Consider the following 15,677-nt stretch of genomic DNA (forward strand, 5'->3'; position numbering starts at 1 on the left):
CAATATTTGAAATATATGGGTGGCGTTATAATTATGAAACGTACCTTATTATTATAAATAAATATGGATTATGAATTTATAAAAGTTTGGTTCATTTTTGGACTTTTTAATATGATTTATCAACTTTAAAGTCAAAGCTTAGGGGCACTGCTATTTTCGTGAACACAGCTGTACATACCAAATATGGTGTCTCTAGCTGGAATAGTTTTTGAGATAAACGCTTTTTTTAAATTGCGGGGGCGGAAAGGGGCGTGGGAAAAATTTGAAACAAACTTGATCACTCTAAAAAAAAAAAGATTGGTTTTAACTTAAATTATTATTATTATGACTGACTAGATAACCTTTTTTTTTACAGTGGCGCACTTTTATGCTTATAAGGGTCACTTTATTAAATCTACTTCTGCATTTTCGAAACAAGCTTTTCCACTTTGTTGAAACATACAACGAAGTTGCATTTCCTCTTCTGCATATGGTAGCAGCACTTCCTTAAAAATTTTACCGTAAGAGTTTTTAATAATCTTGGTGATGTACTGAAGACTATACTACTTGTTTTGTTGTTTCGGTAGACAAACATATAGCCTAGATCCAAACATCACAATTTTGGAGTCATCTGACTACAGTATGTTGCGCCATTTCTCTACAGGCCAATTTACTATAGGTGGAAATTTGGGTATTCAATCCTTTTTTTTATGTTCTTCTGTGAGAGAAGCGTAAGTTTCCGATATTTTACGCTTTCGGCCTGCAGTGCAGCTGGAGAGCACTTATAAAGTATGTGATCTGAATCCTCTTTTCAAAAGACATGTGCGTAGCCCGGCCCAAGTCTGCAAATTTAATGACTTTAATGAATCTTCTATCGCGAACACTTAACACATGAAATAGAGTAAAAAAACCCTCCTTCTTTCTTACAATAGTTGAAGTTTCCTTTAAAGGAAAATCCTTCACTACTATTGTTTTGCTCGCTCCAAATTTGGCTTAATTGGCAAAAATGAGTATGCATAAAAGTTAAGTCACCAAGTGAGGTTACAATATAATGGACAAGTGTTGGACATTGCTGATAACGGTACTTAGCGGTGTTAAACAGATCAGATTATATCTTGCAAGTTATCGTAATAAATATCGGCGAGCACTACTATTTTTTTCCTTGTAAGTGTATGTATGGAGCAAAAAAAAAGTTTTCAACGCGACGCTCCCACATAAGCATACGTAGCAGCATACAAATACGATAAGAGTGATCGAGATGGCATGCGATAAAATTTAATTTATTACCTGGTTAACCCTGTCAATGTTGTTAAACAAGAAGAAATTAAAGGTTTTAACCAAAATTCCTTTTTTCCAGTGTTTTTTTCCTAAGCTTCAACAACTTAAAGCAATAATTGATTTTCCTCTTCGTTGTTGGGAACTCTGTTGTAACCGTGATCATGGAAAAAAGCTTCTATAGCATTTGTATATTTAAACCAGGGATAGGCACCCATAGGCCATACGGGCACTTTAGTTCAGCAATTGTTCATTTTGCCACCTGTGTGCATGCCGGAGTCAACACGTTAAAACTGAATTAATCGCTTTGCCGCTTTGCAGGAAACGTGCAGGAATAAATGAACTTTTGGGGGGTTATCTATAATTTTTTGCACCGGTTCGACGATTGCTCTCGTTTCAGCGATTGAGTCAAAATGTGTTAACTTTTCATTAAAGTAAAGCACACACACGTGATAATTTTTGTTGGGTTTCTTTGTACCTACCCCAGATTTAAACCATGCCTCAACGTCCTTTTTTTTTTTTTAAACGCAAACATCAGGCAAAACACTTTCTCCCATTTTTTCAGCCGAAATTGATCTTTTACCCTCCGTGGCACACATGAGTCTAGCTAGACCTTGTAGTTTATACATTTCCGTATATAGCATATATTGCAACTTCACCTTAATTTTTATGCATCATATGTGTATATTTTGAATTCCTTGCCTTTCGCATTTGTTTTGTCATACATTGAACTATTTACAACAGCAAAAAAAAGAAACAAAAACATTTTGGTTTCGGCTATGCCGAAGTTAGCTTCTTTGATATATCTGACTTATTTTACGTAAACGATGTTGTATAGTTTTTCTAACTAATGACTTTTCGTTTAAAAACAAAAGAAAGTAATTTTAATTTTGTGTAGAATGAGATATTGTCTGTCAGTAGGTTAGCGCTTTTTTTTTTTACTTTGAATTTGATTTTCTTAACCCCAACTAACTTAATGAAAAATGCATGTGAAACAAAAAACAAGATGGAGGATGTATGGGACATTTTACTTACTTAGTTTTTAATAATAGGCGTTGAAAACTATCTAATGTTTGTCGGATTTTTAAAAAAAATTGGCATCAATCAACCGGAAAATCAATTTACTCTTATACGTCATACAAATAATTATATGTGCATTATTTCTTGTTTCTTGTCTTGTTTTACTGTTATAAGTTAGTTTTTGAAAGTTTGACGAATGCACAATTATCATGGTATTCTTTGTGCTTGCCATGCGTATAAAATTTTGTCATTCTAATCTCTTTCGTGGTACCGTTACTGTAAAATGATTTGGTTCATCGGGTTCTGCGTAGTAAATAATTATATCTGCAAAACACTTGTGGCTGATCATTCGTACGTAAAGTATTGCTGTTGAAGACTTATTTCTGAAAATTTGCTTAAATCTCTATTGTAAGTATATAATTTTTTTAAATTTATAAATAAAAAAGCTTAATTAGTACATAATATATAGTGTTGTCAGGCTAAAATGCCTCGTGGTACAAGTTTGTCCGATTACGAGCAGGGAATTATCCTCGGCATGCATGAAAGCGGCTCCAAGATCTCTGAGATAGCAACCAGACTTAACAGGCATAGAAACTACATAAGTAGGTTCCTGAAAAACCCATCGAAATATGGTGCTACTCGACGCAGCGGACGCAAGACCAACATTGACGAACGATGTAAACGGCAGATTCGACGTCTTGCAGTCGAGGATTCGATGAGCAGCGGTCAAATAAGGGCTCAATTGGATCTTCAAATAACGAGGAGTAGAATCGTTCAGATTCTAAACGAAAATCGTTTCGTTAAACATACCTCAATGGTCCCTAAACCAAAGCTTCTGGAGCTGCATATTAAGGCTCGTTTAGAATTTGTCAATAGATACCGATTCTGGGATAAGGAATGGCACAACATCATCTTTAGCGACGAAAAAAAATTTAATTTAGATGGCCCAGACAATTGCAAAAAATATTGGAGAGATACGCGCCAAGAACGACTATCTTGTTACAAGCGAAGTTTTGGCGGCGGCACCTTGATGGTATGGGCCGCGTTCTGCTATTTAGGAAAGACGCCTATGTGCTTCATATCTACTCGAATGAATGCCAATATGTATATAGAGCTTCTAGACGGTGTTTTGGTAGACTTCGCTGGAAATCTTTATGGCGATAATTGGACTTATCAGCAAGACAATGCCTTAATCCACACGGCGCAGGTCACCAAAGACTTTTTTGAAGAAAGAAAAATTCCTGTATTGAAGTGGGTGGCCCCCATTGAGTCCGGGCCCTAATCCCATCGAGAATCTTTGGGGCATTCTGTCGGCTCGCGTTTTCAAAAATGGAAGACAATTTGCGACTGTACGACACCTTAAATTGGCTATAGAACAGGAATGGGCTAATATTGACGCATCTGTTCTACAGTCGTTGGTCAATTCTATGCCAAATCGTCTCAACTTAGTCTTAAATAATAAAAGAAAAAGTATTGATTATTAACATAATTAATACTTCAAAATTACCGACGTTAGTTACTTTTAAGAGACCAAAGTGAAAGAATGCACATATAATTATTTACTATGAATATAACTATAATTTAAAATTTTTTATTTTAGTTGAAATTAAGTTAACATTTTTTTTTTTTTTCTATCTTACATCATGCTATAAATAAAATCACATTATCAGAAATAATTTAAAAATACTATACGACTTTTTATTTGCAAAAAATATGATGCACATATAATTATTAGTATGACGTACGTAGATCAAGAATACGCAATTAAATTGGTTTTATAAAACGGGGTCAAGCCAAAAGACCTTAAAAATTACACAGAAAAACAAGAAATTTCGATTGGCGCAGAACAGCGGAGTACAGTAGAGACACAGAAGTTGACGATTGACGTTTGACGTTGAAGAGTCGGCAATAAAGAATCAGCAAAGTTAACAACGAGATTAGAATCCAATTGTAAGAGAGAGACAACCATACTTACCCAGATCGAAAGAAAGAAGAAGGCAAAGAAGTTCAGAGATTTACAGACGAAGGTAGTGGCGAGTTGAAGCTGAATGAAGTCAGGTTTCACCTGGAAGCAAAATTAGTGCTACAGGAATCAATGCCATGCCAAAATTTTGCTATATTGTCGACGGTTTGCAGTTAAAAAGCGGCTTTAGAAATGGTTGCAAGTCTTTTAAAGAGCTTCAGGAGCAGTATGATGTGAATGAGCACGTTGCCGAAAGATCGGCAAAACCTCTTTTAGCCAATGAGACGAATCAGAAGAAATTGCTTAATTTCCCAGAAATGCACTAGTTGCATTTCTTTGTCATTTTCGACCATATAAAGTATATGTATTCTTGATCAGCACGACGTGTCGAGTTCACGTCCGCCTGTCCGTCCGTCTGACAGGACGGATGCGTAATAAAAAACTTGCAGTGGTATAAAAACTTATGCGCGGCTGAAATTAGCCTTTCCCCTTTCTTTTTTATACCATACACCTATAGGTATATTAAAGTCGCCAAAATGTATGTAACAGGCAGAAGAAAGCTTTTGCGACCCCATAAAGTAAATATATTCTTGATCAGCATCAACAGGCGAGACGACCTAGCCATGTCCGTCCGTTCGTATGAACACGTAGATCTCGGAGACTATAAGAGCTAGAGCCACCAAATGGTGTGTAGTCTCGTGTACTATGTAAAGATATCGAGTTTGTTTCAAATTTTTGCCACGCCCTCTACCGCCCCCGCAAATTAAATTAATCCGATTTTCTCTCGTACTAAGTAGAGACACCAAATTTGGTATGTATATTTGTAAGCTTAGTAAATGCGCACATTTTGTACATGTAAAAATTTTTCCACGTCCTTTTCCACCCCCATAATTTAAAGAAAATCGATTATCTCCCGTTATTTTCTACCTTGAGCAATCAAATTTAGCAGACTAAAATTACTAATATAATGTCCAGCAAAATACCAAATTTGATCAAAATCGGATTAAAAATAGCCAAGTTATGCATATAAGCTTTTTCTATAAGAATGGAGTTGGCCGTTGGCTGCTGGTGTCGCGTATGCTGAGATACTAAGACATGCTTGTAAAATGTATGTGAACAGAATTTTTGAAAAATAAAAAATGCATTTGTTATTATAAAAATTTAAAATATTAAAACCATGCCGAAAATAAAAAAAAAAATTAATTTTTCGGATGGTCCTGTAACCCAACGTCGTGCTCACCACGCGGTGCCACGGATCTGATATATATAGAATTTAAAATTTTACCAATGATACTTCAAATGTCTATTAACAACATGTATATAAAACGAATAGTGCCAGATTTTCATATGTTCAGAAAAAGTGTTTGAATATGTTCTTTTTTGTGCTTTAAGACCATAAAAAAAATACTTGGACTTACACTTCCGCACCATATGATTATTGAAGAAGATTCAGCTTAGCCTTATACGCAACCAAACATCCTCGACCTGGTGGAGGTGTTTTATTTGCACAAGGTGCTAGCCAATGTGGTTAAAGAAGAGTTCCAAGTGATGCGATGTCCAAAATATATTTAGCGTTTTCTTTGCATATTATTGCAAAGTAGAGAGCGAAGTGAAGTGTCAGAAAGATAAGGAGAGAAAAGGTGAGAAAGGTTGTTAAAAGATTGGCGAAGAATGCTGAAAGGTTCGTGTAGAGAGTAGTTAATGAGACATCTACCAAGGAAAATAGGAAAAAAAAAACTTCTGGTCCGACGTGAGGGAACACAAATATATATATCTAGTAGATTAGTAGAAATGACTTCACCATTGTTTAGTTTATGGAGAGACAATGCCAAATACGGTTGAAAAGTTAAGGAAGATTAATAAGAAAAATTAAGCCGTCACTTTGACGGCTATAGGTAAGGGAAGAGTAACTCTAAGAACAGCTTGAAAAGAGAGGAAAAAAAACACGTAAGCTGTGCAGTGAACGGAGCTTAAAAGTTAGATCTGACAGAACAAATTAATATTTAATAGATAATTGCGCTAAGTCGCCAAATTTATGAATGAATATTGAAACAAAGGTTAATCTTAATATATATAAATCTCGTGTCACAATGTTTGTCCTCAATGGACTCCTAAACCACTTAACCGATTATAATAATATATACCTATATATATATATATATATAAAGATTTTTGTGTATCGTCGTTTTATAACTTACATTTTATAAGTGACCTGTGTGAAAGGTGTATTTTACTATTTATTGCGACTTTAATTAACGAAAAAGTTGTGATCCCCGTCTCGCCCTCAAATAAATCTTGTTTGCTTTTTATACCCTTGCAGAGGGTATTATAAAATTGGTCAGATGTTTGTAACGCACAGAAGGAGACGTTTCCGACCCCATAAAGTATATATATTCTTGATCAGCTTGATAAGCTGAGTTTATATAGCCATGTCCGTCTGTCCGTCCGTCCGTCCGTCTGTGCGTATGCGTTTTACTCAGCCGTCTTAAGAGCTATCGGGCTGAAATTTTTTTTCGGGGTTTTTTATTACCCGGGAAAAATAAAGTATGAAAACCATCAGGATTGGACCACTATATCATATAGCTCTAGAAGAACTAGAACAAACATTTTCATAAAAATTGGAGTATGCTATGAAATTTACATATGTGATAATATTGGATATAAAACCCCAGATCCCAAAATTGAATGTGATCGGATAAATATAACACAAGCTACAGTCAATATAATAATCGGCTCTGCTCCCAGCTCTGCCGGCAGCGCTGCTTGCTGTCTACTACGTCTTTTCTCATCAACAGAGTACATGCATACACACACAGACGCAACGCTACATAAACTGTATGTGTATGCGTGCGTTGCTTAGCTTTGGGAATGAGGGAAGAAGAACAAATTGTAAAATAGAGAGTAAAATTGTTTTGTTTGTATATTGATGAATTGAGTTGCAGAAAACTAATTTTGAACATGTAAATGCCGATGTTAGCTTCTTTGATATTTTTTAATATTCTACCATACATTTTTTGACTTTATGCCTCTTTTTTTTTGAATATCGCTCAATGTGCGTTGGCTAAACATTTCAGGTCATACATATCTATTTCATTTCTTTCGTCATTCACAGTATTCGATTCGTGTTCTTCGACAGATTTCCGTATCTTTGAGCTAAAATCCAAACTGGCTTTTTATTTTTTATAATAACTGCTTCATCCTTACAAAATATAACTTTCTATCCCTTGTCGGTAATTCGAAATCCTTTCTGCACACTTTGCCTTAAGTCAGTATGATATAGTCATCCGATCTTAATCAAACTTGGTACAGTCATTTGTAGGTATACGAAGCTAAAAAATATTCATTTGTAAGATAATTGCTTAGAAAATAATGAATAAAAGTCAGTGTTTGTAACTTCGCCATTTGTATGGGATATAGTGATATACAGTGTTAGAAAAAATAATAGAAACGTCATAGATTTTATTTTCTTTTGTGTCTGTCTATGGCAAAACAATTTTTTTTTTAACTGAATGGTTTATTAATAAAACGCTAAACCAAACAATAAAAAAAATTATATTTAAAGTAAAAAATATGAAGTTGTTGTTCAAGGCACAGCAATTTTTGTTTTCAACAAATATTTGAATTAATATTTAGTTGTTCCAAAATTGGCGCAAATAGCTGGTTTTATAGAATATCATTTAACCTAGATATTATTCCTATATTCATGCTTATTTTTATACCTTTGCAGAGGTTATTATAAAATTGGTCAGATGTTTGTAACGCACAGAAGGAGACGTTTCCGACCCATAAAGTATATATATTCTTGATCAGCATGAGAAGCTGAGTCGATATAGCCATGTCCGTCTGTGCAAATCAATCGGATAAATATAACATAAGTTACAGTCAATATAAATCGGTTCTACTACGTCATTGCTTGAAATCCGCAGAGCAGCTGAGCACACGCATACATGCACAGACGCAACGGCATGGGGAAGAAGAAGAACAAGAAGTGGAAATGATATTTGGAAGGTTTTGTCTGTGCATTGATAAAAAAAGAGTGTGGATCATGTAAAAATATTATGGCAAAGGACTGCAAGGGTATATCAACTTCGGCGTATAATAAAAATTTATAATTTTGTCAACGCAAAACGTAAGACATCAGTGCACCTGTCTTACTTGTCTTTCGAAAACAATAAAGCTGACACTGATCAGGCTGTTGCCAATATGTTTGCAGATTTTATCAAAACAACTAATTGCTCGTTCGACTAGTTAATCTAGCTCCGCCAGTGCCTTTCAAATAAATTTAATCTATTTAATCCTCAAGTTAGGTCAGCGTAAGCTTTTTAATTCTGCAAGTAATTTTAGGATATTTTAAAAATTTCTTAGAACTAAAATTTGTACAATCTCATTTCACTTATTCTACTCTTGGCCTCTTGGCTACGAAAAAACAACTGAACACGCGGTTCTTATGTATGTACTATGTATGTATGTAGATCAATGCAGCTGCGTATTTTTCGCGCTTATGTGTCTACTTATATAGGGGAGAGTGGGGCTAATCGGCGCATTTTTTTTTAACCCTTCATATATCCTGATCGGATGCTCGTATCCTCTCATATGAGCACTTAAATGAAAGGTTAACTTATTGTCGAACTATTGTTCAAAGATACGATTCGATATAATTTACCGTTACAAAGCTATAGCGGTTTTTTCGTACATACCCCAAATTGGCGTTGTCAAAAATAGCGGGGCAATGTGGCGCATCGTTGTTTTACAAGTTTTTTATATAAAAAAAGCGATTTAAAAAAAAAAAACTAATATAGCTTAATATTAAAAAACTTGTTTTATAAAAAAACTTTTTTTTCACCAAAAATGTTGATTGGTTTAGAATCAAAAAATTTGTTTTTGATTCGAAAGAATCGATGTTATGCCAAGGCCAGCGTAGTCGCCGGATTGGTAACCCATTAAAAATGTATGGGGAAACATTCGGAGAAGCCTCACAAAGAGAAAACCTTCCAATAAAGCTTAGCATTGGGAAGTTATCCATGAAAAATGGCTACAGATTCCAGTTCAGCATTGCTGGAGTCGGTGCGGCGCAGGTGCCAACCGGCTATTGCCAATAATTGGTTCAGGACTAAGTATTAAGTTTTAAGAAACAAAGGTAACCTGAATTTGAAGTTTCGAATAATTTAAAATCGACAGATTTTAATTCTTAGTTGACACTGCTATTTTAATGAACAGCTCAAAATGCCCTTTCTTCAGTATCTTGCTCATTTCTGAAAATGGGGGACTCTTTGTTCAGTCTAAAATAGTACTAATATTATTATATATATAGATTTTGAATTTATAAAAGATTGATGCATCTATGGTCTTTTTAATATGATTTATCAACTTTAAAGTCAAAGCTTAGGGGCACTGCTGTTTTCGTGAACACAGCTGTATATGCCTTTCCACAATGTTGGATTGCTAATTACCTACTTGGGAAAAACTGACAAGACAGATAAATAAAAAAATTGGGCTAGGTGCTGGTTGGTCCAAAAGGACCAAAAAATGTTCCCGTTTATCTAATTGGATGTAAATATTTACTTTTTTAACCTAATTTATACAAAAATATCAAAGCTAACATCGGCTATGCCGAAGTTTATATACCCTTGCAGTCCTTGGTAATAATAATTTTACATGTTCAAAATTTGTTTTCTGTAACTCAATTCATCAATATACAAACAAAACAATTTTACTCTCTATTTTACAATTTGTTCTTCTTCCCTCATTCCCAAAGCAAAACAACGCACGCATACACATACAGTTTATGTAGCGTTGCGTCTGTGTGTGTATGCATGTACTCTGTTGATGAGGAAAGACGTAGTAGACAGCAAGCAGCGCTGCCGGTAGAGCTGGGAGAAGAGCCGATTATTATATTGACTGTAACTTGTGCTATATTTATCCGATCACATTCAAATTTTGGGATCTGGGGTTTTATATCCAATATTATCACATATGTAAATTTCATAGCATACTCCAATTTTTATGAAAATGTTTGTTCTAGTTCTTCTAGAGCTATATGATATAGTGGTCCAATCCTGATGGTTTTCATACTTTATTTTTCCCGGGTAATAAAAAACCCCGAAAAAAAATTTTAGCCCGATAGCTCTTAAGACGGCTGAGTAAAACGCATACGCACAGACGGACGGACGGACGGACAGACGGACATGGCTATATAAACTCAGCTTATCAAGCTGATCAAGAATATATATACTTTATGGGGTCGGAAACGTCTCCTTCTGTGCGTTACAAACATCTGATCAATTTTATAATACCTTCTGCAAGGGTATAAAAAAAAGAGATTTTCCAAAAATTATTTTTTGATAGCCCAGAAGTGCAATGAGAGGGGTTTGAAGTGGTTTATTTATACAATACAATTGTTTACTACTTATTAAGCTAATATAAAAATTTCACTTTGACATATTCGGTGGAAACATTTTTGGACGCTAATTTTCCGACCCCTGTGCGTTGGTCTAATAAATTTAAAATATTTGCATCAGAAGTCGGCGCGACGGCTTAGTTAATGATTTTAAAATGCAACTAATGTTTTTTGTTTTTATTTTTAGTTTTAGTGTAAAAAAGCTTCCAGAGGAACGATCGGTGATAATCAGTGACTTTTATCGATACCTTCGTTATTTTCTATGCTTTTGTCAGCTCTGTAGCTGTAACGGTCTAGGAGTTCGCATCGACCCAGAAAGTACACACGGACTGACGGACGGACAGGCGGACCTACATGGCTACATCAACTCGTGTCGTCGTGTTGATCAAGAATATATGTATATATGTACTTTACATAAAGATGCTTCCTTCTGTGCGTTGCACACTTCTGACCAAAATTAATATACTTTTATGGTACCTAATCGGTACCTTATTTCCTCTACCCCTTTCAAGACGTTTAACACGATCGACAGGGAAATCTACAGCAGAGAATCGGAAAAAAAAGGTTTTTGACAATTATGGAGATCTATTGACAAAAGTTTTAGAGGTTCTTTTACCACGAAATGTGGTGATAATCACAAAGAGAGACAAATTTACAAACAATTACTTGAAGTACCGAAATTTGGCGAAAATGGTTTCGTATTGATGCTTCTTTAATGTAACGTAATTTTATTTAAGAATTTAAGAACTTTTGAGAGCAACCTGAAGCAATTGCTTGCCTAATTTGGGGGAAGAATACTGAAATACAGGTTGCAAGACCCCTGTAGAGTCCTGCAGGTAAAAAAAGACGTCTGTCTGAATAGCGAGTATAATTGTCAATAAAAAATTCAATTAAATATTGGACCATAGTTACATATTTTTGAAATTAACACCATTATTGTTGAACACACCTATTATTTATGTCAACTGGAAAAGTGGGTATAATACGAAGTATGGTCAAAAAATTACTACTTGTACTTGAAATGGCTTATTTTACTTCATGATACTACCACTAATCATTAAAAATCGGTTTTAAAATCGTAGAACTTGCCACATAATTTAAAGATAGACAATACTCGAATCCTGAGGCTCACACATATTTCTTCGTCCGTGAGTGTACGTATTACTGTAGACATTCAAAGTATTATTGGTAACATTTTGAATTCTATACATTTTATATACAGTGGCGTATAAACGTGAGTAGTGAGAAAAGTGAGTAACTTAATATTGCACAGGATTCTTAATTTTGATGCCAGTGAAACAAAAATTTTTTTAATATATTCCATTTTCACATAGAGCAAAAGTGAGTACATGCTAGTTAGGTTAGGTTTTTAGTTTTTCTGTGCTTTAAAAGAATTTTAATGTTCCTTTTTTGTTCACAAATGTGTAAGGAATATATAAACAAATTTTGTTTCCTGTGCAAAATTAAATTAGAAACTTACAAACATGTACTCACTTTTGCACGCCGCTGTATGTATTTTGGTAATTATTTTCCATAATTATTTGTATACCCTTGCAGAGGGTATTAAAAAATTGGTCAGAGGTTGGTAACGCACAGAAGAAGACGTTTCCGAACCCATAAAGTATATATATTCTTGTTCAGCATGAGAAGTTGAATCGATATAGCAATGTTCCATGTAGCCAAATCAACTGAACGACGCCCTCTTAAGAGCTACTGGGATGAAACTTGATATTTGAGCTACTTATATTATAATATTATATAGTTTTAGAATAAAAATACGTTATGAAATTGGATTATCCCTATGAAATTTACTCACATGGATAAATAGAACACAAATTACAGTCAATATAAATCGGCTCTGCTCAAACGCTGCCGGCAGCGCTTTTAAGACGCAACGGTACATAAATTAGATGTGTATGCGTGTTTGCCAATCGCATCATGGATGTAAAAGGGGATGGGGAAGAAATAAATGTAAATGATGTTTGGAATGTTTTGTCTGTTCATTGATGAATTGAGTAACAGAAAAAGAGTTAAGAACATATAAAAATATAATGGTCAAAGATTGCAAACATATTTATTATACATTTTTTTTATATTTATTTTTATTTGCAATCTATCCTAAATGGACAATAAGCAAATATTATTAAAGATACTTATGAAATTGCTGCTGTGCAAGCTGTGTTCACGAAAATAGCAGCGCCCTTAAGCTTTGACTTAAAAGTTGATAAATCATATTAAAAAGACCATAAATGCACCAATATTTTTTAAATTAATAATCTATATTTATTTACAATAAAATTACAACCATTTTGGACTGCACAATAAGTCCCCCCTTTCAGAAACGAGCAAGATAGTGAAAAAAGGGCATTTTGAGCTGTTCATTAAAATAACAGTGACACATAAAAATTAAAATCTGTCGATTCTAAATTATTCGAATCTGTATATGCCTTTCCACAATGTTGGATTGCTAATTACCTACTTGGGAAAAACTGACAAGACAGATAAAAAATAAATGGACAATAAGCAAATATTATTAAAGATACTTATGAAATTGCTGCTGTGCAAGCTGTGTTCACGAAAATAGCAGCGCCCTTAAGCTTTGACTTAAAAGTTGATAAATCATATTAAAAAGACCATAAATGCACCAATATTTTTTTAATTAATAATCTATATTTATTTACAATAAAATTACAACCATTTTGTACTGCACAATAAGTCCCCCCTTTCAGAAACGAGCAAGATAGTGAAAAAAGGGCATTTTGAGCTGTTCATTAAAATAACAGTGACACATAAAAATTAAAATCTGTCGATTCTAAATTATTCGAAACTTCAAATTCAGGTTACCTTTGGTTCTTTGGTCTTAATACTTAGTCCTGAACCAATTATTGGCAATATCTGATTGGCACCTGCACCGCACCGACTCCAGCAATGCTGAGATCTGTTGCCATGTTCCTTGGATAACTTCCCAATGCTAAGCTTTATTGGACTGTTTTTTGTTTGTGACGCTTCTCTGAATGTTTCCCCATACATATTTAATGGGTTACCAATCCGGCGACTTTGCTGGCCCTGGCATTACATCGATTCTTTCGAACTGAAAACAACCTTTTCGAGCTTGCTCCTATGTTTTTGGTCGTTGTACTGGTGATACATATGTCCATTTTATGGGCATATTTCATATGATATAGGAGAGCTTAACCTTCTTAACGATGTACACGTAGACATTTATATTTATATTCCTCATGTCATGCCACATAGCTTAACCGTTTTAGCGTGTCGTTTGGGTGGTATTCCCTGTATTCTTCCATACTGCTTAGATCATACACCACCAAACAAGACTACTTTGGGTACGTCTGGCCCGAGAATAATACGCTATTGGATTTTTTTTTTAAACTCCGTCTTCTCAACATAGCAATGCGACTACCATAAAAATTTTAGCGTTAGTTGACGCAAATAATAGTACACCATAATTATCTAATTAATTACACTTACTACTGACAAATTTGTTAACTTTTTATTTGCTTTTTTTGCAACTAAACGAAACACTGCTATTTTTGTGAACAGCCAAATTTGTGGGGTTCAGCACAAAAATGTGAAAAACAACATAAAAATTAGTAAAATTAACGGAACTATTTCGGTTTTTCTATGCCTAAATACCATTTTATAAAACCGAATGTATAAAAAAGAATATTTGAAAATTTTTTGAATCTTTGTTAGCATCTACTGCACTGCTATTGTCGTGAACACAGCTGTAAATGTTGTCTAGCAGTTTGAATTTTACACATTTATATATATTTCGATAATGGCTAAAAGTTTTTTTCGAAAAATTTTTTTTCTGGTTTTAATTTAAAATTTCGTTTTTCGGCGAAATTATGAATTATTATGCAATTACTGAATACAAAAAAAAAATATCTATATATAAAGTGAAAAAATAATATGTATCTTAACATTACATACGTTTTTCTTATTACAGGAAACTCGTGGCACACCCACATCTCTTATGAGTAAATCGTCCCTTAGCCTTTCCAAATCTGGGTCGCACAAGCCAAACCAAAAACGAAATAAAAAGAAACCTCTCAAAATCATGTCATCTGACGAAGACGATTGTGAATTAAGTGAAGAAGATTATGCGTAAGATTCTAGGAATATCGGACCTAACCCTGAATTTTTAAGAAGATTATTAATAGAATAATGCGAATAGGTAAAAAATCCAATGCTAGATGTATACATAACTAATGATAATAAGTAGATCAAATCTGTAATATTAAATGTAAAATATGCAAACTTGAAATAAATGATAATTTTTAAAAACAATTTGTACAGGTTAATAAATAAAAAAACAAAAATAAACATTGTATTTAAAATGTGTTTTAGCATTCTAAACAAAACCCAACAAAAGGATTATCTTAAGCTTTTAGTTTCACTTTTAAATATTGGTGTGCGCAACGGACTTTGAAAGTGACAAAATATTTCAAATGTCATACACTAAATGTATGTCTATTAAATAAGCTTTAAAAATACGAAGTCTCAAACCAAATCAACTATAAAACAAAATCAATTTCTTTTATAATTATAACAACAATATAAATCACAAAAACATATAAACATACATGGATTTACACGTCCGCACCGTATGACGTAGAGTTCTGAACAAGTGTACGTAATTATCAGTGGCGATTTTATAGCTAAGTCTTAATCGTCGATGTGTTTTTTATATGTAACATTTCTAACACAAATCATTTGTATATTATTTGTGTCAAATAATACAGGAGTCGACGAAGAAAGCTTACGCTAAACAAGAGGGCCGGGGCTAACTTCGACCGTGTTAAAGTTTGTATACCATTGCAAGTTTTTTGTTACTCTTTCCCTACCTATAGCCGTCAAAGCCAAAAAACGTTTTAAAAGAATAATGTTTGTCTACAATTTTAGCATAGGAAATGACGCAATTTTTAAACAAATTCACTGTTTACCATCGACCGTTCCGATGGGAACTATATGATATGGTCACCCGATCTTTATTGAATTCGGCACAGTCATTAACAGATA

At 34.0% G+C, this 15,677-nt stretch overlaps 1 protein-coding gene across 3 annotated transcripts in view; it reads left to right on the forward strand.

Annotated features, from left to right (window-relative positions):
* Positions 1 to 14,935, forward strand: part of LOC6653229 (nipped-B protein) — a 117,305-nt gene extending 102,370 nt beyond the window's left edge. For all 3 annotated transcript variants that reach the window (XM_023181473.2, XM_023181474.2, XM_015176411.3), the window contains one exon: positions 14,605 to 14,935. In XM_023181473.2, the coding sequence (XP_023037241.1) occupies positions 14,605 to 14,766 (162 nt within the window). In that variant the 3' untranslated portion in view covers positions 14,767 to 14,935. The remainder of the gene's footprint in view (positions 1 to 14,604) is intronic.
* The last annotated feature ends 742 nt before the right edge of the window (positions 14,936 to 15,677 follow it).

This window comes from Drosophila willistoni (assembly GCF_018902025.1).
Source record: "Drosophila willistoni isolate 14030-0811.24 chromosome 2L unlocalized genomic scaffold, UCI_dwil_1.1 Seg168, whole genome shotgun sequence".
Taxonomy (NCBI): Eukaryota; Metazoa; Arthropoda; class Insecta; order Diptera; family Drosophilidae; genus Drosophila; species Drosophila willistoni.